General features: G+C 46.5%; 1 protein-coding gene and 1 non-coding gene across 4 annotated transcripts in view; both read right to left on the reverse strand.

The window, feature by feature from the left end:
- Nucleotides 1-560: 560 nt before the first annotated feature.
- Nucleotides 561-26,369, reverse strand: part of LOC138948762 (alpha-2-macroglobulin-like protein 1) — a 77,506-nt gene continuing 51,697 nt past the window's right edge. For all 3 annotated transcript variants that reach the window (XM_070320373.1, XM_070320380.1, XM_070320389.1), the window contains exons 26-39: nt 17,985-18,213; nt 16,970-17,081; nt 16,059-16,230; nt 15,003-15,217; nt 14,270-14,497; nt 13,376-13,509; nt 12,561-12,654; nt 11,407-11,490; nt 10,437-10,545; nt 9,662-9,784; nt 8,222-8,271; nt 7,381-7,462; nt 6,576-6,719; nt 561-2,431 (exon numbers count right to left, since the gene is read on the reverse strand). In XM_070320373.1, coding sequence (XP_070176474.1) covers nt 2,283-2,431; nt 6,576-6,719; nt 7,381-7,462; nt 8,222-8,271; nt 9,662-9,784; nt 10,437-10,545; nt 11,407-11,490; nt 12,561-12,654; nt 13,376-13,509; nt 14,270-14,497; nt 15,003-15,217; nt 16,059-16,230; nt 16,970-17,081; nt 17,985-18,213 — 1,925 coding nt within the window. In that variant the 3' untranslated portion in view covers nt 561-2,282. The remainder of the gene's footprint in view (nt 2,432-6,575; nt 6,720-7,380; nt 7,463-8,221; nt 8,272-9,661; nt 9,785-10,436; nt 10,546-11,406; nt 11,491-12,560; nt 12,655-13,375; nt 13,510-14,269; nt 14,498-15,002; nt 15,218-16,058; nt 16,231-16,969; nt 17,082-17,984; nt 18,214-26,369) is intronic.
- LOC138951379 (5S ribosomal RNA) lies at nt 25,462-25,580 on the reverse strand. The gene has a single exon (XR_011451107.1). It is a non-coding gene; the product is annotated as a 5S ribosomal RNA (ribosomal RNA).

Genomic DNA, 26,369 nt, shown 5'->3' on the forward strand with positions numbered 1-26,369 from the left:
CAGAAAATGATGAAGAATAAGATGAACGTACATTTGGATCGTTTTAAAAACAAATTATTTTTTTTACAATTTTTAGATTTTTAATGACCAAAGTCATTAATTAATTTTTAAGCCACCAAGCTGAAATGCAATACCGAAGTCCGGCCTTCGTCGAAGATTGTTTGGCCAAAATTTCAATCAATTTGATTGAAAAATGAAGGTGTGACAGTGCCGCCTCAACTTTTACAAAAAGCCGGATATGACGTCATCAAAGGTAGTTATCAAAAAAAAAGAAAAAAAAACGTTCGGGGATATCATTCCCAGGAACTCTCATGTCAAATTTCATAAAGATCGGTCCAGTAGTTTGGTCTGAATCGCTCTACACACACACACGCACAGACAGACAGACAGACAGACACACACACATACACCACGACCCTCGTCTCAATTCCCCCTCTACGTTAAAACATTTAGTCAAAACTTGACTAAATGTAAAAAGGCATCATACAGACACAGACCCACATTCACACTCTCTCCCTCTCCACAAATGCAACAACAAATAGCACAACTCTGGTACGGTATTGGTTTAAACAATGTGTATTTATTAGAGTGGAAACCATGAAAGTACACAAATAGTACAAACAGAGCTACATATTTAACAGATTGTGCAATGAGAAGTTTATATTTACAAATGATATGGGAATGCATATTCGACAGTGCACAACATCAGTTAACACAGATGAAACTGCACACCACTAAACAAAAAATGCCCTCTATTGTTAAGCCTGACAGGGAAAAGAAAAAAAGAAAAATTTCAACTTTAAAAACTGTCAATAACTTTTCAACTTTTTCAATAAAAATGATGAGAGAAGACTCAAACAATGGAGTCAGAGAGCATAAATGTATATTTATTATTAGGTAGTCTGAGTATAAGTCGTTTTTGGTGGGTTTTTATTTATCAATATGTGAAGTAAGCCAAGCCATTTTTTTTTTATATAGATTCAAGGCATTTCTTAAGGATTCTCCCTTTATCACATGGAGAATCTATCTTCAGGGCTAACACACACACAAAAAAAGAAAAACCTGAAAGGCCAGGGTCCACGGCGGCGCCCCCCAGAACCTGAGGCTTTTTTTTATTATCTTGTAGGGACAAAGAACAAAGTTTTACTTAAGAAACCGGATTTTCCAGTTTTAAGTTTTCAAAAATCGGATTTCCGGCAAGAACCGGAAAGGTGTTAGCCCTGTATCTTTACCATGAGTGTTGCCATTCTAAGCTTGACATTGAGAGTGCACGTGCACATGCATGCGTGTTGTCACATCAGACAGATGTTTAATATCCGGCATTTGCAATTTGTTTCATTTTTCAATAACACACACATTTAGAAACTGGTTATGTACTTAGGTCTGTGAATACATGTATAACACACGCAATTCTGTGAGTAAATGCATGTATGAATCTCATGTCATGTCTTCTCTTTCACTTCTTCAACTCGGTTTCAATTGATAGCATCACATGGCGTCACCCAAAGACCATACACTGAAAATAGTATACACGTGGAAGAGATCATGAGAATTATTTATAACAGTGACATTTATATAAAACTACACCACAGCAAGAAAAATTAAAAGAGAATTGACATATATTATATAAAACTACACAGCAAATGCAATATTGGCTATACAGAATTGAACTGGTTACGAACATGAAAAATAAAAAAAATTAAGTCTGGGACTCTCTTTCTAAAACAGTTCATTTGTTTTTGCAAGAAGCTGAAAATTGTTCAGTGTAAAAGAGAAACCTTCACAATTTTTAAAAGAGGTTAATTTAGACAACATTTAAATTAATTAAAAATGCTTATGGTGAACAGAACAAACATTAACACAGTCACCTTTCCTTAAAACTCACTGTGAGCAAGAGAACAAAAGCCTTATCTCCAATTAAGGGAAATAATGACTGACAAAAACTGTTGGGGGCAGAATGAGAGACATACATAACGACATAGAAAGACAAAAGACACAAAACCTATCGCTGGAATTTTCTCTTTTCTTAAATCTTGAAAGTTCACGATCATCGAACGCAAAAGAAGAAGAAAGTTCACGATAGCCGAAGAAGCCGCAGTACAAAAGCAACATTATTCAAGAAGACATACACTCTGTAACACTGAATTTACATAAACAAACACTTTAATTTCTGTTGTAAAAAAACAACAACAGATATTTGCCAGCCAGCAACAAAAAGCTGGGAAAAGAGAGAAACAAGACAAACAAGCACATACACACAGAAATGCCTTTTAAATCATGAATCAGGGCATACGACACTTGCGCTGAGCCTTGCGTGCCTTTCTCTCCAGGGTGCGATCTTTTCTCACGCTGAAGACGTATGTTCTGGCGTCCAGAGTCATAGTCTTTCCCTGGAGGTTGGTAGCCTTGGTCAAAATCAGCACTGTTTTCACTGAAAACACAAGTCACAGGATAAATTGGGTTGCCTGGGTCAAAACCAGCACTGTCTTGACTGAAAACACAAGTCACAGGATGAAATTGGGTTGCCTTGGTCAAAACCAGCACTGTTTTCACTGAAAATACAAGTCACAGGATGAAATTGGGTTGCCTGGGTCAAAATCAGCACTGTCTTGACTGAAAACACAAGTCACAGTATGAAATTGGGTTGCCTGGGGAAAAATCAGCAGGCTTAACTGAAAACACAAGTCACAGGATGAAATTGGGTTCCCTGGGCCAAAATCAGTAGGCTTCACTGAAAACAAGTCACAATCCGGACGCCTAGAATGACTTTGGGTTGCTTGGGTCAAAATCAGCAGTGTCTTGACTTTAACACAACAGGATCGACACGAATGTCAATCTGCAATAAGAATGCAATGTACAGCAAGACATCCCCACCCTGCACAGAAAACAACAAGCTTTGGTAAGTGTCCCTGAGAAAATAGGTCAATATCGCATGTCATTGTCTGGATTGATTCGCTGTGGTTTACAAGCTCGAACATTTTAGTAGTACATTTTCATTTGATTAATATACTCACCCGCATCATAAAGCATTGACGTAGTCTGAGATGCTAAGGTCTGAAAATTTTAAAGGGAAGCAACCCCACCACAAAAAGTGTAAAGGTAGCCATGGTAATGACCACAGACCAGGGGAGTTACCTCCCATTGGTGTGTACTACGTCACTCCCGCTCCTCAACACGTGGTCAAGATCATATGGCTTTAAAGAAAACTAAAAAACCAAAAGCGGGGTTGGCGGGAGAACATAAACTATGTGATTCGGGTAAGTATATTAATCAAATGAAAATTTACAACTAAAATTTTCGATTAAATTACATATTCTTACTTCGAATAACATAAAGCAGATAGCTTCAACAAGGCGGTGGGAAAGAAAAATCTACCTCACTCTTAAATCCTTGCCAGGCACTGGCTCCTGCAACCAAGGCAGGAAGGGCTCTAGAACCGTCCTGACGGACAGCCGCAATGTCTCTGAGGTAATAATTTATGAAGACATCGTCAGAGCACCAGTAAGCCGTGCACAAAACTTCCTCCAGCCTCCTTGACCGTAAAACGGCCAAGGAGGAGGCCCAAGCCCTGGTTTCGTGGACTCGGGCCGAGTCAAGGGGAAAGACAGGCTGCGTCCCCCCCTTGTCCGAACGGCTCCACTCGTAAGCCTGTCGAAATGTCTTTTTGTCTCACCGTATTAAGGGAGATGAATAAAAGCTTTTGAGATTCTGATCTTAGCGGCTGTGAACGGGCAAGGTAGATGTCAAGGGCTCGGACCGGACAATTGTCCAAATCTGGATCTCCGGGAGCCAGGATGTTGGTTGGAGGTCTGATATGAACCAGCGGAGATGCTTGTTCCGGAGCCTGATTTTTTTTAGATATCATCAGCGTCCTGATCGGCACTAAGTGTGAAAGGATCCAGTGACTCAGTGAGAAAACGAGAGAGAGCTCTGATGATCGTCTCAGAGATTGAGGCAAGTTCCAAAAGCTGGCGTCCAATCTCCTCTGAAGAGACGAGAGTGTGGTCTGGAAACACAACAACCGAGTCCCTGTGTAACCGGTAGAGGTGTACGCCGAAGAGCAAAGGAAGACAACAAGTTCCGGCCAGGCTTCGGCAAGGTGAACTTCTTATGACAAGAAGGAGCAAAAGTCGAAGTCTGTGCAGCCGAAGCCAGCCAAGGCTGAGCCTATTCCGGAACTGGACCGTGCGGAACGAGTAGTGGAACAGGAACACAGGGGATACCACTTCCGGCAGGAGATGGTCTAGCCAAAACCTGAGAAAGGTGGTACGCCACCAAAGGTGACTCCTCGAACCGGAAGTAGGAATCCTCCTCCTTCGCGGAACGGAAGTCCGACATCGCCAACGGAGCGACCGAAGCGGAAGCCGCCGAAGCCGATGCACCCTCTGGGAAATATCTGGAAGTAACCTCCGCCGCAGCTTCAAGGGCAGCCCTGACCCTCGACGGAAATCCAGAACGTGTCTGCTCGCTGGCTACTGACTGTACATCAGAATAGTCAAGCGACGGACACGGACCAAAGTCACAGTTGCTGGTGGTAGGCTGATGAACTGGATGACCGGAAACCGGAAACCCGTCCAACCGGAACCCGTCCGGACTCATCCCCTGACTAGCAGGCGGGTAAGAGTAAGAGGGGGGAACATCCGTAGCCACTGGAACTGAATAGGCAGTAGACGCAACACCCGACGGGTGGAGTGACGACTGCCCCGACCGAGGCTAAAAGCCTGAATGCCCGTAGGCCAGCCGCTGTTCCTCACTAACAGCCATCCGAGAGGAAGCGTCAGAAAGAGGAACAGTGTATCCGGACAGAGCCGGAAAAGCAACAGACGAAGCCGCACAATGCGGAAGCGAAGGTTGCGCGGACTGGGGCCGGAAGCCCGAACGCCCATAGGCCAGTCCTCGGTCAACTCCAGTCAAGACCTCTACGTGTGCTTGCGCGGGAGGACCTATGCTTCCGGTAAAAACCGGAAACGCAGCTGCCGAAAACGGATGCCGCCCTTGCTCTGAAACGCCCGTGCACGTGCACGCAGTGTGAATTGGGTGAGTCAGAACAGAAGTTTGCGAGTTGTGATCCCGCACCAAGGAACTGCTTCCCAAAAGGGAGTATCCGGTAGCCTCACGAGGACTGGTGGAAGACGAAGCAGCCAGGAAATTCTCCCTGGAAATCGTCGCCAAAGAGTAAGCTGCTGGAGGGAAAACAATGCTGGCCGGCGGAGTGGAACGTTTCAATTCTTCCCTGACCATGCTGCGAATTCCTGGAACTAAAGAACTAAGCAGCGTCGACACGAGAGCACCTTGCTCCGGTGCCGACACAGAGGGAGAGCAAGAAGACATAGAAGACAAAGAAGTGCTTGGCTGCCCCCCAACCCCATGGTCCTTGGGGGCAGAAATAGGTACGGACAAAACGGTATCACGTGCCTCGTCCGAGACAACAAGTACAGGCGATTTGGAAGATGACGTTGAAGATTTAGGCTTAACCCTGCCCTTGACATCAGCCTTGCCACGTTTTTTTATCACTGTCAGCCATGCTGACCAACAAAAAATGGCCGCCAAACAAGAAAGTTACTGAAAAATTTACGAGTCCAAAAACTGGACGAAAAGTCAGCAACTTACAACAAAATTTTGTCAGAATAATGACTAAACGGAACGAGCTCACCAACTACAATGCAGAAGGCAAGCCAGACGGGTGTGTGGCCGGTGGGTGTCAAGCAAACACCAAACAGCTCAGCCACGAGAGCGCCAAAAATCCACGACCTTCTCCTCAGAGCTGAAAAAGTCGTATGATCTTGACCACGTGTTGAGGAGCGGTAGTGACGTAGTACACACCAATGGGAGGTAACTCCCCTGGTCTGTGGTCATTACCATGGCTACCTTTACACTTTTTGTGGTGGGGTTGCTTCCCTTTAAAATTGTTTAAGACGGGTAGCCTTTTCAGACCTTAGCATCTCAGACTACGTCAATGCTTTATGTGATTCGGAGTAAGAATATGTAATTTAATGGATGGTTTACATGAGAAAGATTATAGTTATCTGTAAACAGTGTGGGCCGTACCATTCACACCTGCCTATTACGACCACCCCCTAAGGATCCCTCACCAGGCTTTTTCTTCAATAGCTGACCTTTCCATAGTGACCACCTGTCTACAAAATTCACTTTTGTTTGATCCCTTGAGTGGGGGGCCCGGGTAGCTCAGGTGGTAGAGCACTGGACTTGTGATCGAGAGGTCGCTGGTTCGAATCCGGGCCGGGACGGACACGGGTCAACTTTATGTGCAGACCCAGAGACGGTATCCATCTCCCACCCGTGTCACCACAATGGCACGTTAAAGATCTTGGTCATTCTACCATAAGTGCAGATGGCTGATACCACCTAAACACGCAAACATCAAAAAGCCGTGAGGGCGTAAAACTCGAATCGTATAAACCAATTCATGTCCAATATAGGCAATTAAGACCTGACGGACAATAAGCCCCTTAAAATTTACTTTTTTTTCCCTTGAGTGGTCGTTATGACAGGTTTGACTGTATTTTCACAACAAAGCTAAAGCATGTTGCGCAGTAGCACCATACTATACTCACATGGCTTTTGCAGGAGGGGACACTTGCAGCTTGAATCCATGCGGACATTGGCGAACAGGTTGAGTCGGACTTTTTTGATGGGCCGCAGGTTAGCCTTGATTTTCATCGAGTACTTCTTGTTGCGCCCAGCGCGGACTTTGTACACTGTAACATGAGGGACATTGTATGAGGATTCTTTTCACGGTAGAACCTGTTCAGAATGCAATATATGTACCGGCAGTGGAGGAGGGGAGATAATCAAGAGGGTGACATCTAAAAATACAAGTGATGTGAGCATCTAGAATAAACATTTGTAATAGCTCAGTCAAATACAATAGAACCCTCCTATTAAGAACTACAAAAATGTGAGAAAATCAGGCCTTAAAAACAATGGAGTCTGAAATTGGGGATAAATTCAGAGGTTGGAAACAGAAAGTCTGAGAAAGCAGGGTCTTAAAAAGGGAGTCTTAACCTTTTCATTACCAGTAAATATTTGCATACAAAGCATTACCTGTATGTACCTGAATTGACAACTTACATGTATAAATGAATACACCACTCACACATACACATTGTTTGTTCTACTGTTTTGTGTGTGTGTATAGAACGGTGTGTTGCCCGTTAAAGCAAGGTACCCAGGACGTCATCTGATGTCCTACAGGGTTAGTCACTCAATCAAATATGATAATGGTGGTGGGATGGATCGAGAAGGTGAAGGCGAGAGTTTGAGGGGGGAAGCTAATATGGCAAACCCAACTAAGAATGAATCATACGTCCTGATTTGTACAGCTAATGTTAGCTGGTGGTGTTTTTTCAGACAACTTACCTACTGTAGAATTGCAAATGATCTCGTTGTAATTAGGGGGGGCTGTCTCCAGGTCGCAAACTGGGCAGTTGTTACTGTTAGCCTGCAATGTTTAAAACATACACAAAGAATGATTATAACACAAATCAACATGGCCTTTGTTTCCAACTAAGATTTACTTCATAGCAGATGGCAAATATATAAATGAATGCTCTTGCTTGTCCAAAGCAACACTACACATCAAACCAAACAACAATTTTTTTTAAATCTCAAAATTAATGGTGTTCCATGGTTTGGTTTTGGGCTAGGAATAATGCCACCACACCCAGTAATGCATACAGACACACAGACACATACTCACACACACACTCACTCACCCAGATATACAGACAAACAGGACACACACACAATAAACTAATCATCACCACAATATATAGTAAACATACACCCTGATAGACCGCCCAATGAACAAACATCTTCATGTTACACAGCAGGCCCAGATATACAGACAGCCAGATGGACACACACACAATAAACTAATTGTCTCCCTAATATATGGTAACCAAGACCAAGATAGATAGACAGACAAATGAACACACATCTTCATGTTGCACGGCAGATCCAGATATTCAGAGTCAGACAGCCAGAAGGACACACACAGACACAGACACAATGGACTAATGATCTTTACAATATATGGTAAACATAGACCCAGAGACAGATGAACACACATCTGCATGTTCAATGGCCGACCCAGATATATACAGACAGCTATATGGACACACACACACACACACACACACACACACACACACACACACACACACTGGCAATACAGGTAAAATAAGTAATCATCACTCACCTGAGGCTGACTTACACTGGCTCCAATCCTGACAGGTGCACCACCAATCGCTGGAATGAGATGATGATAGCAATTTGTATTAAAACGTTCTACCGACATAAAGTTCACATCTTTTGAGATCTTAGCTTTGAATCTCGAGGGCTAATTATATTCTTTTAAAATTCCCATTAACTGGTCCTTTGTTGCTGCTTTACATGCAGGACTGCATCAATTGTCAGTACCAGACCTGGAAACCCCTGTTTTGCACTTGTGGTCGCAAAAAAACTTGGTATATTTTCAGAAAATTTAGTGTACTCCACAGCAGGACTGCATCAATTGTCAGTACCAGACCTGGAAACCCCTGTTTTGCACTTGTAGTCTCAAAAAAACTTGGTATATTTTCAGAAAATTTAGTGTACTCCACAGCATTTAAACATCCATGATTCAAATGATTTGCTCACGTCCAATCAAGCGTACAAAATATGGCAAAATCATACGGGTTCCCAGGTATGCAGTACAGTTACAGAACATGCTGATCTAAACATACTAACACTGCTCACTAAGAAAGCAAAGGTATCCAAGTATGAGAATTTACACCCAAAAACATTACCACTAGGCTTTCCTTTGGATGTGAGACAAATGAACACACGCACGCACACACAAATATGAGATGAATGAACACGCATGCACGCACACTCGCACAAACACTCACAAGCATGCACACAAGCACGCACGCACACACACAACCACATCTTGTGCCATTTTATTAAAACTCTCCTGTGCTTCCCAATCCCATCTTGCTCCTCAGTCCTACCTTCCTTCTGGTTTAAATGATAACGGTGCACCACCACAGATGTGTTCAGCACACAGCATGCATGTTTCCCTCCATATTGTAACCCCATTTTGATTTTGTGCTGCTTTTGTTTTTCTTCTTCTTCTTCTTCTTCTTGGCGTTCGCAGAGGTTACACGATCAGTCCAGCACTGGTGATAAATGTTGTCGTTTTCTCCAACTCCTGTCGACTGCCATATAGTTTGGTCTGCAAGGGAGTTGGTGACGGCCACACTTCTTTTCGTTCCTCATCTAGTAAGGGACATCGCTGTAAGATGTGTTCCGCTGTTTGGTCTTCTTGACCGCAGGCACAGGTTGGTGATGGCGCCAGCTTGAACTTTCGGTTCATGTGAGCATTGAGCCTGTTGTGGCAAGTACGCAGCCTGATGAGGTTGACTTGCTGCTCTCTGGACAATGTGTGGTAGTCATCTCTGTTTGTCCTTGGCCTCATCAATGCCTTGATGATTGTCTTCTGCTCACTGCTTTTGTTTTTTGCTTTTGCTTTTTCTGTGTATCCGTTGTCCCGAAGAAGCCTCCTACGGGAAAATTGGACCTTGTGTTTGTGCTGTCTTTGTGTTGGTGAGTACCAATTTCTTTTGTTGTTCAACAGCATGCGCAGTAAAGGACTTACGCTGTCTCCTTTGCACAACAAATCCGTTGTCATCAGCGCCATCGTCTTCAGGTTCATCATACGATAGCTCTTCCTTCGTCCCGCACGTCGTCCTTAGTTCGTACGACTTAATCACTGTCACATCTGAAAACAACCATTAAAACACTTCAGCGCACTTTCTAAGGTCTCAATGACTCTGAAGCATACGGTAATTTTCTTTCTGTATAGGCAAAAATAAAGAGAATCTTGAACAAATGAGGCAGAGCACTCACAGTTTGGAGATCTGAAAAACAAAGGGAAGTAAGCGCTTAAAATGCATGCAACCGTAGAAGGCAGGCTAGTGATATGTGCAGACCTGCCAACCATTGTCAAGCCTCAAGTGTAGCAAATTAGATTATTTTAGAATTTTCAGTGTAGCAAATGGTGTTTGAGTGTAGCATTTAAAAAAAATTATTCCCACATCCGTATTTATTTATAGCCCATGCACAAGAACAGACATTTTTAATAAAGTTTCATGAGAATGCAGAAACATAAAATTCCCAAAAGACAGTATATGCAGTGCCACTTTTCAGTGTACACAATGTTTTATGGCCCATTTTGTGACCACTATACGGAGTAGGAAGCAGAAATGAGTACCAGGACTCACACAAAAAAGAGAACTGTTGCACGCTTGTGATTATTATTTTAAGCGTAGTAATCTTTAGCTTGGCTTAGCAATAATTGCTCTAAAAACATAGCATGCTACGCAGAAAGCGAAGCAGTTGGCAGCTCTGCATGTACTTGAAAGCCATCTCACCTTTCTCGTAATACTGGTAGATCTGAACCTCGGCAGGTTTGGGAGCGCTGACCAGGAGGTCCCTGTCTTGCTCGACGTCCAAGGCGAACCGCCGAACCCTGGTGTCCAGCTGCACAAGTCATTCACAGTGATCTCAATCAGCAAAATGTCCAAGTAGTTATCTAGTAGAGCTGCATGACTAGAAATCTCATTGCCTCACTGGCATCGATGATTTTGAAATAAATTCATTATTTGTATCAAGTGCTTGTCTGTTTGTCTACATGTAACCGAGTGCCGTAACACTACGATCACCTCGGGAGGCGAAGTGCAATCAAACAGGATTGAGAATGTTAGGGCTAATTTCTTAGCCCTATAAAAACTGTTATGCAAACCCGAAGGTTTCCATGAACATACTGACAATCGGAAACCACCAGACCCCATCACAAACAGAATTCCACAATCCACCAGTGTTGACTTAAAGGCCAACAACTCGGGTGCAGAGTCTGCTGTGAAAGGAGCGGTAGCCTCCCCTGTCACATACATAAAAGACCAGTGGGTCGACGTAATGTACTGTAACGTTTTGTTTTGTCAATAACTAAACGTTCCAAAACCCAACAATTCTTGTTTTTTGATTCCACAGCTGAGTAGTATAGTAGTGTTTATTGGTTTTTGCTTTGCTTCGCAATTCAGCAACAGAAAAAAGAGATAGGGCGGAGAGAGAGAGCGAGAAAGAGAGAGACAGAGACAGAGAGTAGTTAAACCCTCAACTCAATGTACATCATGCTCATATTTTTGTCTGAAAATTTTAATTAAGGTTAACATTTTAAAATGGAAATTCCAAAATTCCAAATAACTTCACTTATATTGTAGTTTCAGGCTAACTGAAGACTGGAAAGACAAAACTTTTATTCACCGTGCTTTTATAATTCCCACTTTCCATTACCCCTTCTTAGCTCAAGGCCCGCTATAGGTTTCAGGTGAAAAGCCTTACCTGGTCCAGGTAGAAATTAATGACTCCTTCCTCTACCTTCTCCTCAAGTCGCTCTATGCCGAGAAGGGCGAATCTACTCCTTAGCTGCAACAAAAGATGGCTTTCAGTAAAACATAGATTAAAGTTAAAAAAATTTTTTTTACCTGCACACACTTTGCTAATGAATTTATTCACCATACCAGGCCCCTGTGCACACGGACCGAGACAGACTCTCACATACACACAAACACACACTCACTATTGTACACACAAACACAAATTATATGAAGTCTTATATCGCGCGCGTATCTCCAGACTCGTACTCAAGGTGCAGGGATCTATTTATGCCGTGTGAGATGGGAATTTTTTTACACAATACATCACGCATTCACATCGATCAGCAGATCGCAGCCATTTCGGCGCATATCCTACTTTTCACGGCCTATTATTCCAAGTCACACGGGTATTTTGGTGGACATTTTTTATCTATGCCTACACAATTTTGCCAGGAAAGACCCTTTTGTCAATCGTGGGATCTTTAACGTGCACACACCAATGTAGTGTACACGAAGGGACCTCGGTTTTTCGTCTCATCCGAAAGACTAGCACTTGAACCCACCACCTAGGTTAGGAAAGGGGGGAGAAAATTGCTAACGCCCTGACCCAGGGTCGAACTCGCAACCTCTCGCTTCCGAGCGCAAGTGCGTTACCACTTGGCCACCCAGTCCACAAATGCTTTGCCAATACATACAGCAACGCAATTGTACACACAAACACACTTTATCATTTACATCCTCAATCTCTCTCACTTGCAAACACACACACACAGACACACAGACTCTCTCTCTCTCTCATATAAAGTAACACACAGACACACTCATACACACACACTGATAAGCCACACACCTGCACACCTCAGTAGAACACATCGTCGTCGTGCAGGAATGTTGGCGTAACTAGATTCTTGGCGTTTTGGATGTTTTTGTGCTTCAGACTAAGTAAATCATTCTCCATGAGAAATAGTCTCTACAATACGATTGACAATACATGATTTCACTTTTTTTTTATCTTTCTAACCATACCATCACAAACACTATTTCATAATAAAAATAAGCTGTCTAAATGAGTTACACCAAAATTCCATGATGACGTCGACATGCAGATGATCAACTGACCTCTCTGAGAGACTCGGGAATGGCAGACCAGCCAGTGACCATTCTGACCGTCAGCATTGTCATGCCCGTGCTGAACTGCTCCGAGTTACTCTGACTGTAGCCATCAAAATAAACAAACCACACATAAATACATGACATTTGATGCACAGATCACCCTATCATACAGTTTCTTAATAATATTAATAGTAGTAATAATAATAGATAGCTTTATTATAGCGCGAGTCCCAGCAATTGGCTCCAGGCGCTTTACAATTTCATTCTAAAACAAAAGAGCAAAATTTTAACAAAAATCCTTACTCTTGGTGAAAGAACTGGCACGATGCATGGGGAAGCCACACTAACATCTGCATACTCACACTCACACTTATACACACAAATGCATGCTCACACAAATGCCAATTCCAACACACACTGACACACACATTCCCATGACCACACACTGACACACACACACACACACACCCAATACCCCCCCACACACACACACACACAAACATGCCCATACACTCTCTCTTTCTCACAGATTGTAAGAAAATGCCTAGCCTTAAATCTTTATTTTTGTAAATAAAGTTCAGTTCTGCTCTCTCTCTCTCTCTCTCTGTCTCTCTGTCTCTCTGTCTGTCTCTGTCTCTCTCTCTCTGTCTCTGTCTCTCTCTGTCTCTGTCTCTCTCTGTCTCTGTCTCTCTCTGTCTCTCTGTCTCTGTCTCTCTCTCTCTGTCTCTCTCTGTCTCTCTCTGTCTCTCTCTCTCTCTCTCTCTCTCTCTCTCTCTCTCTCTCTCTCTCTCTCTCTCTCTCTGTGTCTGTGACACACATACCCAAAAGTGACGTAGATGGTACGACGGCCACACTGATTTCTATCATGTTGGTAGAGTCTAGGGTCAACTCTCAGCTGGAACTTGGGGTCGTCAATTCCCAGCTTGTCCGGCATCTTGTTGTACCGAACGTTTGCCTGAACAACAAAAAGTTACATTAGTGATGATAATATCAGAAAATATGCAGCAAGCTGGTAAAAAAGACAACTACAACACCTATCTGGTTCACTGCCAGGAGTACAGACAGGATACAGCATAATAATCAAACAATGAAAAAAGAACAAGACAAAAAAACTTCTGTGTTCAAAAACTGTCTATGAAAGGTCACACTTGTAAAAACACAACTAGACTAACCCCTAAATTCGATTTCAGCTGAGCCATGCTTTCATTTACATTTTCTGAACATGTTAACAGGGGTTAAAAACAGTAAAAACAAATAAAACACTTGCTGTAGTTCCATGTCTTCTTCTTCTGCGTTCATGGGCTGAAACTCCAAAGCACACTCTTTTCATGCACTTTTTTTTTTGCAAGCTGGTTTTTACGTGTATGACTGTTTTGCCCCCGGAATTTAGGCAGCCATACTCCAATTTCGGCGGATTGCTTGTTGCGTATTTTTTTGTTTCTATAACCCACCGAAATCTGCGATGGATTACAGGATCTTTTCTGTGCGCACTTGGTCTTGTGCTTTTTTGTACACATGAAGGAGGATAAGGCACTAGCAGGTCTGCACATAAGTTGACCATAAACTTCCCGGTCTGTGCAGGCAAACACAGAATACAGAATCTTTAATTGCCCAAGGTTGGGAATTTGCCTTGACATTGCAGTTAAAAATCATACACATATGTACCCCCCATCTCCCCTTCTTCAACCCCCTCCACCCCTACCCAACCCTCATACCTGGAGCAAAGCACATCCTGTCCCAGTGGCGGACAGAAGCATGACGGCATTGTCTGTCATGTCAAAAGTGTGTCGCTGCAGCTCTAGGCTGTTGTCATCGGTAACCATGAAGATTTTCTGGAATTCAGCGCCCTCTGTCACTCCCACCATCAGCTCAAGGTCAGTGGGTGCGTCGGAGTAAGCAAGCTCCGCAAACTCTGACAGAGCGTTCAGTCCAAGCACTGTGTCCTGGTCATTAAAACACATATTTTTCATTGACTGAAGTATTCAAAATTAGCTAATGGAAGATTGAAAATTCTCCCGAAATAAAAATGATGATTTGTGTGAAGAATCCCAAAACAAGAAATGTTAGTTAATGGAACGTTACATTTTTGACAAAACAGGATATGCACACACTTTCAAGACATTTTTAATTTGAAAATTAAATGTTCCTTTATTAAACTAAAATTCCTTCATTTGATTCTGGATTTTGGAACATTGGCAGTCTGTCTGACTTTGGAGATGAATGAAGGTCTAGCTGGTGGACTCCTTATTATAAGACCCTACATTTTAAGACTTTTGAAATCTTATTTTCTCAGATTTCTTCAAATCAAATCGTTATCACCATTTCAAAATTCCCTCTCAGAGGACCTGATTTTCTCTAATGTTTGGATGTTCAAAGAAGGGGTGTTCCACTGAATAATCTAACTACAATGCAGTGAACAAGACTTTAATGCAGCAAACAAGGCTGTACCTGGGTGGACGAGAACCCGCCGAAAGCGCTCTGCTGACTGGACAGCCAAAAAGCGATGGACTGTGCCTTTCCGATGGCATCATCGTCGTAGAACTTGAGCGTGGCCAGCAGACCGTAGGCCGTCATCTCCACCTCTGCTGATGGAGCGGAGTAGTAGTACCAAGAGTTGACTGGCTTGGGTTGCTCTCCCCGTCGCTTCCAGTACTTGAGGTCACCTGATAGAACATGCTGTGTGTTTTAAACAGGCAATCCATTCAAAAATAAAAGAATGAGTTTCAAGGAAATAAATAACGCTGGGGGTCCAGGGAGCCGCGTTCAGAAGCTGAAGCATTTTGGCCTTGTAAATATGAATTTAACCCCCTCTGGAGACAGATAAATTGTGCATGTACAGAAAGACACTTTACTGTCCCTCTCACCTGGGTTAAACTATCACTTTTTGCGTGTAGTTTTTTTCTCTTCTCCTTTTGCAGAAATCTGCAAAATCGTGGAGATTTGGATTGCCCTTTTAAGGCTACCTTCCTTCCCATGGAGACCATTTTTTATATCATGACAGATTCACCCAGGCGAGAGAATATCCTTCTACTTAGTCTCATGCCAACCATCCACAGTCTCACTGTTTTCCGTGCAGAGTGGGAATTTTTTTGCTGTATTGGTTTTATGAATTTTTGCACTAACCAGTGATCATTGTAGCCATTTTCAAAACCTTGGTTAACATCCTCCTTTATTCATACAGTATAAAGTACAATGCGCCAAATTAGATGGAATTAATCATTGTAATCCAAACAAACATGGAAAATTGTACATGGACAATGACTTCACACTGAAGACAAAATGTGATAACCATTAAAAAAACCACCAAAAAAGTTACAGCCTTAACAAAGCAATTGATGTTAAATGCAGGTCTTTGACATATGGCAACCATTTAAGAGAAATAAAAATGATGGCCGTCCTACATGCCAGAGGGAATCGGAAGCGCCTCCAATGTATTAAGCACAAAAAAACATTGGAAAAACCTTGTCACTGATTCATCATACTAGTCAGTGAGGGGTGACCTACCAGAAACGGTGGTAGCGTTGTTGAGTCTGTCCATGACCTGTGTGGTGACGGGACTTGAGGAGTTGTAGAGGGCGTTGACGTAGGCCACCAGCGACAGCGAGTACACGTCAACTTGAGGGCTGTTCGACAGTTGTCTGTTGATGCAGTCAATGGCATCCACAGCCGATGCATCCTGAGAAGGCACAAACCAAACATGTCAAGGATGGCAATAAAAATGTGTGCGCTAAATTTGTCAAAAATGAATTAAAGTTTTCTGATTAAAAGATTGCCGTCCTGAAGAAGTCAGCGACTGTCCGACAAAAATTTGATGAAGAATTTACCAAAAGTGGTTGCTGTGGTGTATTCTTTTTGTTTAAAAGTTTTCTGTTCCAACAGTTGTTTTCCTTCACACAATGATACTGTTAAAGAAGGGACAAGCTGAGTTTCTTGGTTTTTTTTACTTTTCTGCAACGCTTACCACTACTGGCTTGATGGACTCATGATTTCAAAATTCTTTCTCTATATGATACCGCTACCCAAGCCTCCGTGATGCACAGGAGCGCATGTTGGTACAAAAACGCAGTCCGATTTATATTCATGTTACCAAGGGCACAGGATAACTGTTGCTCTCCCTTGGTATTCTGTCCTGTTAACACATGTGTGATTATAATTAATTAGTTATTAATTCAGATTTACCTATTTCTGGTTATCAATAACGAAATGTTGTCTTTTTTTTCTTGTAATTTTTGTTTTCCACATTCATGTAACCCTAGTTTTTTTTAAAAATGAATATATTGTCTTGCCTTGGCACAGACTCTTATTCTCTCTCAGCGACTATCTGCGGGAATGCTTATCACACTGCCAGTATTCTGGCTTGTCATAGCCAGATGCACTTAAGGATTCAACAAGCAGTGCAAGCCATGTACACCTACCTCAGGGGTGAGTCCACCTTCCAGCAGAGCAATAAGAACGTATGCCGACAAGGCTGCGTCGTTGCCGTCCCTCCCGAGCCCTCCCTGCATGTAGCTGCTGAACACCTCACCACTGCACACAACACACATGACACTGTCTAATCATTGTAAACATGTGCACGTTCAACAGTGCTAATTTCTCATGACATTGTCATTTCTTTACCCCTCCCTTGCCCTCCCTAAGGGTCAGTTGCTGACCACCTCACCACTGCACACAACACACAAGATACTGTCTAATCATCGTCAACATGTGCACGTTCTACGGTGCTAATTTTACATGACATTGTCATTTCTCTAACCCCTCCCTTGCCCTCCCTGCTTGTAGCTGCTGAACACCTCACCACTGCAAACAACACAAAACTGTCTTATTATTTTCAAACTGTGCCATGTTCAATTAAACTTATTTAACACGATCACCAGTACAATGGTACTGTACCCTCTTTTTCATGACCAAACTCAAACTGAAATGATCACCAAAGAAAAACAAGAGGCGAAGCCTTCAAGGCTCACGTAAGAAATAGACAAACAGTAACACAAACTCAATCACTCCGTCACACATACACACCCACACACACAGTAAGCTTAGGTGACACTGTGCAAGAAAGAGAGACACTAGATCTAGATCTGTCTGTCTGCATGTAGCCTACTTTCAGGGACACGACTGCCAAATAGTCTCGGCCCGCTCAAAATAACAATGACCGAGACCACACACACCACGCGAGAGAGAAAGACTACAGGGAGGAATGCCGTCATGATGCATTAATTGACGTCAAACACTTTTGACCGTGACGTAATCTTATGCGAGCTTTATCCATAGTCTTGGATAACCACTCACACATAGACTCGGAAATGTTAAAGTTTCTACCACAGACATACACACGCACAAACACACACACACACGCACACACACACGCACAAACGCACAGACAGACAAAGTTACGATCGCATAGGCTACACTTCGTGAGCCAACCAGTACTTCTCAAAGAAACAGCCCGTGAGCGGTCCTTCCTCGGGATTCTGGACACTCTTCAGGTAGTCCATGCTAAGGTTGAGGTCGTCCTCGTCAATGAAGATGTAAGGTCGAGCCTGGGCAAAAGACTTCACCACAAATGCCGTCAGCCATGTGCTGCCTGGTTTATTTCCCTTCTCACCGTATGCGCTGTACGAACCATCTGAGTGGCGGTACTTCAGTTCTCTTTGGTAGCCTGTGCAGAAAAAACGTACACATCAACTTTTTGGAAGAAGTGCATATTTATTAAATTTATATTATATATTACATTGAATTTAAGGATGAAACGTAAATGACAGAGAAATGAAATGAGGACAACCACCCGTTCATTTCAGCTCCAAAACAGTAACTTTCAAACCCTAACAATTACAGTCATACACAATTTATGTTCATACTACTGCTACAAGCATTCCCATTTTAAGTAGACAGTGGAACCCCCCTTTTAAGACCTCAACAAGTCTGAGAAAATCAGGTCTTAAAAGGGAGGGGGTCTTAAAAGGGAGGTAAATGTACAGGTTATAAACAGAAAGTCTGAAAAAGTAAGGTCTTAAAAGGGGGATTTCACTGTACAAAAAATCCAAGTCTTGACAGGGAGGGTCTGGCAATACCCGACTTAGGCCAAAAAGAAAAATATGTCTGTTTCCGGTAACATCGCCGAAAAAAATAGGGGCGGTCGGTTTTAAAAAAAAAATTTTTTTTTATAAAACCTTTTTTTTACGTTTTGTTAACGTCTTTTTACGTTTTTTTTGTTTTTGTTTTTTTAAACGCTTCCTTAGTTTACTTACAATTATTTAGCATATGTTTTTTTGACCTAGATATATTGAAACTAAATAAAGTATACTTGACTTCATATTTTTTTTGTCTTTTTTTGTTTGTTTTTGCGAAAAGCGAAAAAAACCTTTAGGGTCGGCGCTTAAAAATAGGGTCGGTCGGGATACCGTAAACTGTAAGGCTTCTTTTTAAGCCTACTGTCTATATGATACTTACCGAGACAGTACTATTCTTGCACATTATCTATTATAGGCCGAAAAAATTGGACAAAACGCTGAGTGGGTACAATTATCTCCCATAACCATGCGCCACCGTGGATCCCAAGCACTGTCCGAGTGCTTCCCCCTTACAGGATGTAGGTGGCGCGTCCTCTTTCTTTATGAGCTGCAGACCCTCAAAAAGCCCATAACATATCAAGAGGGGAGGCGGGAGGGAAACTCTAATAGTACTGTCTCGGTAAGTATCATATAGACAGTAGGCTTAAAAAGAAGCCTTACAGTCAATATAACACTTACCTCGACAGTACTATTCTTGCACAGAATACCAGAGTGGTGTGAGGGTGATATGTAGAGTATTAAACTCCTTAATCAAAATCACTTAAATCCAAGGATTAAGATACCCAGGCAATTTTCGAACAGTACTACCGTAAAAGAAAATATACCCAAGAAACATACCTTAGACTGACTGTAAGGCTTCTTTTTAAGCCTACTGTCTATATGATACTTACCGAGACAGTACTATTCTTGCACATTATCTATTATAGGCCGAAAAAATTGGACAAAACGCTGAGTGGGTACAATTATCTCCCATAACCATGCGCCACCGTGGATCCCAAGCACTGTCCGAGTGCTTCCCCCTTACAGGATGTAGGTGGCGCGTCCTCTTTCTTTATGAGCTGCAGACCCTCAAAAAGCCCATAACATATCAAGAGGGGAGGCGGGAGGGAAACTCTAATAGTACTGTCTCGGTAAGTATCATATAGACAGTAGGCTTAAAAAGAAGCCTTACAGTCAATATAACACTTACCTCGACAGTACTATTCTTGCACAGAATACCAGAGTGGTGTGAGGGTGATATGTAGAGTATTAAACTCCTTAATCAAAATCACTTAAATCCAAGGATTAAGATACCCAGGCAATTTTCGAACAGTACTACCGTAAAAGAAAATATACCCAAGAAACATACCTTAGACTGACGTGACCATGCTGGCAACCACTGCTGTGTGGTGAACTCAATGTCAAAGTCCAGGCCACTCAAAGCTTGAATACCACTGAGTCTACGGCAAGTGGCTAAAGCGATGAGGAACAATTAGTCTTAAAAATCAGCAACTTGATACTGATGCCTGCCAGGGGTTCAAACTCATTGCTACGCAGGAGTTTGAGGACCAGAAAGACATCCCCCTTGGGAAATGAAACCCGAGGTTTAGACACCGCTGCATTGCTAATACCCGAAAGGACATTAGCGATGAGGGAGGACCTGATCAAGTGTTCAGATCTGCGACCAGTAGCGGCCGCAATCGTGGAAGCGATGGCAGATCTGTATCCAAGAAGAGTCTTAGAAGAAAGACTCTTCTTTTGATACACTTCCACCAGGAAGTTGGCCAAGTCCTGTGTTGAGGGATAAAGCGGCTTTATCCCCTTGGACAAGGCGAAGGTGGCCCAAGCTCTCCAGCGTAAGTCGTAGAGCTGATTAGTTGATCGCCTCTTAGCGTTCAAGGAAAACTCTACTGAACTCTTGTGCAATCCTAGTGCAAGCAGTTTGGAGCGCACAAGAGCCATGCGGTCAAGCACAGACTCTCTGGACGTGGATGAGGGAGGCATGATCGAGGCTGGAGCAGACCTCCCCCGTCCAGATCCAGAGGTAGAGGGTCTACGTGGGTGAGACCGCGAAGATCTGGAAACCACGGAGCTGTTGGCCAGTAAGGCGCGACCAAAATCAGTCTTGGTCGTTCCTGCAGATATTTTGCCAGCACCCTCGGAATCAGAGATGTCGGGGGATAGGCGTAAGCATCGAGGAGCCTCCACAAGAGAGTGAATGCGTCCAAGTGGAACGCATTCATGTCTCGAAAGGGGCTGACGTACCTGGGAAGCCGAGCGCTGAATCGAGTTGCGAACCGATCGATCAGAGGACGGTCCCACCTTGCCCACAGACGCTGTAGAACGTTGTGAGCGATGGTCCATTCTGTGGAGAGAACCTGATCGCCCCGACTGAGAATGTCGGCCAGGGCGTTCATTTTCCCCGGAACGAACTGGACTGACATCCGGACCTGATTGGTCTGGCACCAGAGCAGAATCTCCTCCGCCAACAGGGAGAGGGACCGAGAATTGGTGCCCCCCTGGTGGCGAAGGTAAGCTAAGCATGTGGTGTTGTTGTCCCCGTTGAAAATCAGAGGGGCCAAGGACAGGCCGAATGGGAGGGCCCGAAACTCGAACACTGTGCCCTCCCAAACGAACCGGAGCAGATGTCGGTACCCCGGGGCCACCAGGATGTGGAAGTAAGCATCCTGGAGGTCCCAGACATGGCCCAAACGTTTGGCCGGATGACCAACCGGACCGACGAAGGGGTTTCCATCTTGAACTTGCACCTGTGAAGGTACAAGTTCAAGGTGGAGAGGTCCAACACCGGCCTGAACCGGCCGTCCTTTTTGGGGACGGTGAACAGGCGGGAGCAGAACCCCCGAGAAGGCTGAGAAAGGGGGTAGACCGCCTTCTTCTCGACCAACGAGTTCACCTCGTCCTGAAGAGCCTGCCATCTGGCAGGGTCTCGAGGAGGGGGGAACGTCCAGGGTAGAGCGGACAATGGAGGTTGTGACGACAGCGGTAGAGAAAACCCCGACCACACCACCCTCAAGAAAAACTGGTTGGAGACCAGTCTGCCCCACATGCCGCGGGCCCGAAAAAGGGAACCGACGGACGAAAGAGGGGCAACTTGAGGGGGCGTCAACGTAGGGCCGGGACTCACTGAAAATTCTGCTGGCGGGCAGGCGCAGGCTTGCGACCACCCCCCCTGTGGTGGTGCTTCCCCTTACCTGTCTGAGCACCCTTCGTCTTGCTTGGGAACGCAACAGGCGCCTAAGAGGAGGAAGAAGGAGGCAGTGAAACTGGCTTCTTCTTCTTCTTCTGAGGCTGGGAGCTGGAGGTGACTGTAGCACTTCTCTTACTCCCCGCCGCCGTCGCCGAAGCAGCGAGGCCAACCATCAGAGAATCAGTGTTCCTCTGGCGTGTGGACTCCACCACAGAACGAACAGTGTCCGGATGAAAGAGGGAAGAAGGCTGAGGAAACGTGTTCCTCAGACTCTTCCTCATATCCGGAGGCACTATAGAAGTAGGCAGAAAATGATCACGGAACAGGGCCAATAAAGTGGACCCGTGTTCCAATGGCCAATTCTGCCGCAGACGTCACGCACGATCGCACGGCATGCAAAGCCCGATCCACTCGAACCGTGTCAAGGACCCGAGTGGAATCGGACTCTGCCCGATCGGGAGGGTTCAACAGTGTGGACAGCGTGCTCATCCATGTCAAGGCCTGTGATTGGGCCTCGACTGTGGAAGAAACGGTGGCCTCAAGATTGTGGAACGAAGCAGAGCTCAGTTCCACCTTCTTGACCGAAGGCACCTCCCCAACGAACACATCACCGTCAGCCCCACCCTAAACACTCGAAGTCTGGAAAGGGAGAGTTCGAGAGTCAAAGGGAAAAGGGAGGGACGAAACAGATTGGACACGAGGAAACAGTGGAGGTGCGCCTCCCAAAGGAAAGCATGGCACTGAACCCGCGTCCTCCCGAGGAACATAGGTCGCGTTTGCACGTGAATCTGTACTCCTCAGGCGATGTGCTGCCGCTTCCACCGTGGCACTAAGACTAGGGTGGAACGCGAATTGCCGGCGGACGGATCGTTCATAAAACGAGCCGCCGGCAGACGCGGCGTGAGCCTCCCACGCCCGGGCCGAAGCGGACTCAAAGGACGAGAGGGCGTCTCAGGGAAGGACGTCCTGAAACTGTTCAAACGTCCTTCTAGCTGTGCGAGGACGAGCCTCCTGCCTCTCGTCCTCAGACCCCGGGTCCAGGTCCTGTGTGTCAACACTAGACGACAGACGCTTAAGAGAGGCATCCGTGACGTCAAGACGCCGCGTGATGTCTGTCATGTACTGTTGGAAAGTACGAAGCATAGCTTCGGAAGTTCCATCAGAACCGGCAAGGGTAGAGGATCAGTGTTAACCTCAGGGCGACCCTGATCCTCCTCCCTATCGTCCTCCGACTCACTCTCCTCTTCACTTCCCGACAACTCCTCAAAAGCAGGAGTGTAGGGAGCTTGAGGGGGAAGAGCCGAAAGCGATGAAGCAGGCTGTGAAGAAACGCCCACAGAAGCAAGAGGCCGCGAAGACCCCTGCCCCAAAGACGAAACGTCTCCAGCAGCCGAAGGGGGAGAAAAACAACAACCCTGCGACTGTTGGGTCAGCCCAGCCAACGAACCCCCGCCATTTATAGACTGAACAGGAACCCATCGGGTCTGATCAGAAAAGAAATGGTCCGGTCCGGTCGGGGGTGCCGATCCGGTCCGGTAGGGTGGTCCGGTGTTCCGGTCCGGTGCCGGACCATCCGGAGGTCCCGTTCGGCACCGAACCATCGTACCCACAGAAGTGTTCGGGTGGTTAGGTCCGGACGTGGACATACCGTACCATACGGACCCGTGGTCCGGTATGGTCCGGTTCGGTGCCAGACCATCCAGACCAACAGAGGTGGTCGGGTGGTCCGGCACCGGGCCATCCGGACCCGTAGGTCCGGACCCGTAGGTCCGGACCCGTAGGTCCGGTACCATCCGGAGGTCCTGTTCGACATCGAACCATCCGTACGCACAGAAGTGTTCGGGTGGCTCGGTCCGGGCGTGGACGTACCGTACCATCCGGACCCGTAGGTCCGGTTCGGTGCCAGACCATCCGGACCAACAGAGGTGGTCGGGTGGTCCGGACCGGTCCGGTAGGGTGGTCCGGTGTTCCGGTCCGGTGTTCCGGTCCGGTCCCGTACCATCCGGAGGTCCCGTGCCGAACCATCCGTACCCACAGAAGTGTTCGGGTGGTTCGGTCCGGACGTGGACACACCGCACCATCCGGACCCGTAAGTCCGGTGGTCCGGTGCCAGACCATCCGGACCAACAGAGGTGGTCGGGTGGTCCGGTCCGGACCGGACCACCGGTCCAGTACCGGACCATCCGGACCCGTAGGTCCGGTCCGGTCCCGTACCATCCGGAGGTCCCGTTCGGCACCGAACCACCCGTACCCACAGAAGTGTTCGGGTGGCTCGGTCCGGACGTGGACATACCGTACCATCCGGACCCGTAGGTCCGGTTCGGTGCCAGACCATCCGGACCAACAGAGGTGGTCGGGTGGTCCGGACCGATCCGATAGGGTGGTCCGGTGTTCCGGTCCTGTGGTCCGGTCCCGTACCATCCGGAGGTCCCGTACGGCACCGAACCATCCGTACCCACAGAAGTGTTCGGGTGGTTCGGTCCGGACGTGGACCTACCGTACCATCCGGACCCGTAGGTCCGGTGGTCCGGTATGGTCCGGTTCGGTGACAGACCATCCGGACCAACAGAGGTGGTCGGGTGGTCCGGTTCGGACCGGACCACTGGTCCGGTACCGGACCATCCGAACCCGTAGGTTCGGTCCGGTCCCGTAGCATCCGGAGGTCCCGTTCGGTACCGAACCATCCGTACCCACAGAAGTGTTCGGGTGGCTCGGTCGGACGTGGACATACCGTACCATCCGGACCCGTAGGTCCGGCATGGTCCGGTTCGGTGCCAGACCACCCGGACCAACAGAGGTGGTCGAGTGGTCCGGCCCCGACCGGACCACTGGTCCGGTACCGTACCATCCGGACCCGTAGGTCCGGTGGTCCGGTGTGTTCCAGTTCGGTGCCAGACCACCCAGACCAACAGAGGTGGTCGGGTGGTCCGGTCCCGACCGAACCACTGGTCCCGTACCGTACCATCCGGACCCGTAGGTCCGGGGGTCCGGCAAGGGCCAGAGGTACTGTCCCGCACCGGACCCTAAGGTCCGGTACGGTCCCGTACCATGGGTCCCGTCCGGACCAAACCCGGAGGTCAAGTCCAGTCGGGACCCGTGGGTCCGGTTCGATCCCGACCCGTAAGCCTGGAACGTTCCGGACCCTTGGTCCGGACCATCCGTCACCCGAACACCAGACGCTAAGGAATGGCGTGGGGTCAAGACGGTCCGGTCGGAGGTGTCGGTCTGAGCAACAGAAACAATGTTCCCGTCGCCCTGACCATTCGACAGAAGTACCACGTTCTGTCGAACACCTCCACGTCCAGTAACTAGTCGGCCGGAGCGTCTTAACAAGAGGGACAGCCACCAGTCACACGGACGTCAGAGGGAACCGTAGTAGCAGTGGTCGTAGGCACGAAGCCTGAAACCCCTGCCCCCACAGGACCGCCCTGAACGGGGTCAATTCGCATCCCAACCCCAGCGGGGAGGGAATTCAGAGACCCCGTCATCTCCTCCGATCTCCCCCCCCCAGGAGGCCGAAACTACTGTCGAAACAGCAGCAGACGACCCAGCGAGGGAGTTCAGAGGAGGACCCGTGTCCCTCCTGGCTTCCACAGCGGTGGAAACCGAGGAGGGCACAGGAGAGGCACCGGAAAAAGGAAGATTTTAATGCCAACTGCACCCGGTGTTCCCAGGCGGTCACCCATCCAAGTACTAACCGGGCCCGACGTTGCTTAACTTCGGTGGTCGGACGAGAACCGGTGTTTACAACGTGGTATGGCCGTTGGCTGTCAAAACCTGAGTCTCTCCAGTAGCCCCTAGATCGGATTCACCAACCCCCAAAGAGGGTTGGGAATCGACCTGCCCCCGGATTCGAGCCAGGGAGGAGAAGGAAACCTTCCCCCCAGGCTTGAAACCGGGAGGAGCTGAAGCCTGAGACTGAGGGCCGGACAACGGCGTCGAAGGGGGGGAAGCCTGTTCCACTGAAGGAGAAGGAGAAAGAAGCTTTTTCTTTCTCCTCGACCTTCCCCGAACCTTCGACGGCGCAGCCCCGCCCGAAGTCCCAGGCTCAAGCCCAGCCTGTTTGAGCAAGCTCGCATTGAGCTTGCTCAAACAGGCTTTCTCCGCCCTCCCTCGCCGCAAATGCAAAGCGTTTGGGGAGGGAGAGTCGGAGCGCCGAAAGATCCCCTTCTCCGTGCGTAAAACATGACGCTGGGCGCCCGGAGAAGGGTTGCCCCCGGCAGACTCTGGTTCCGTAGAACCAGAGCCCAAAACAGGACGAGACATCCTACCTCGCCCTGTACGTACCCTTAAAGACCGAGAATTAACAAAATTCAAAGAAAATTTAGGTCAATACTCAAGTGAATGCGGCGAAACGAGAAGCAGACGACCGGTCACCACGAAGTAGGACGGGAGGCACGCCGAGTCCGCCACACAAAAACGGAGGCACAAGTTGAAGGAAACACAACGTAGCCTCAAGCCAGAAGTGGAATAACACACAATAATCCAACAGGTGATAGTCCACACAGAAAAGAAGCCTCTTAGTCCAAAATAATCCGGGAGCGTAGCAGAAACACA

The sequence above is a fragment of the Littorina saxatilis genome, linkage group LG1, assembly GCF_037325665.1.
Source record: "Littorina saxatilis isolate snail1 linkage group LG1, US_GU_Lsax_2.0, whole genome shotgun sequence".
Classification (NCBI taxonomy): Eukaryota; Metazoa; Mollusca; class Gastropoda; order Littorinimorpha; family Littorinidae; genus Littorina; species Littorina saxatilis.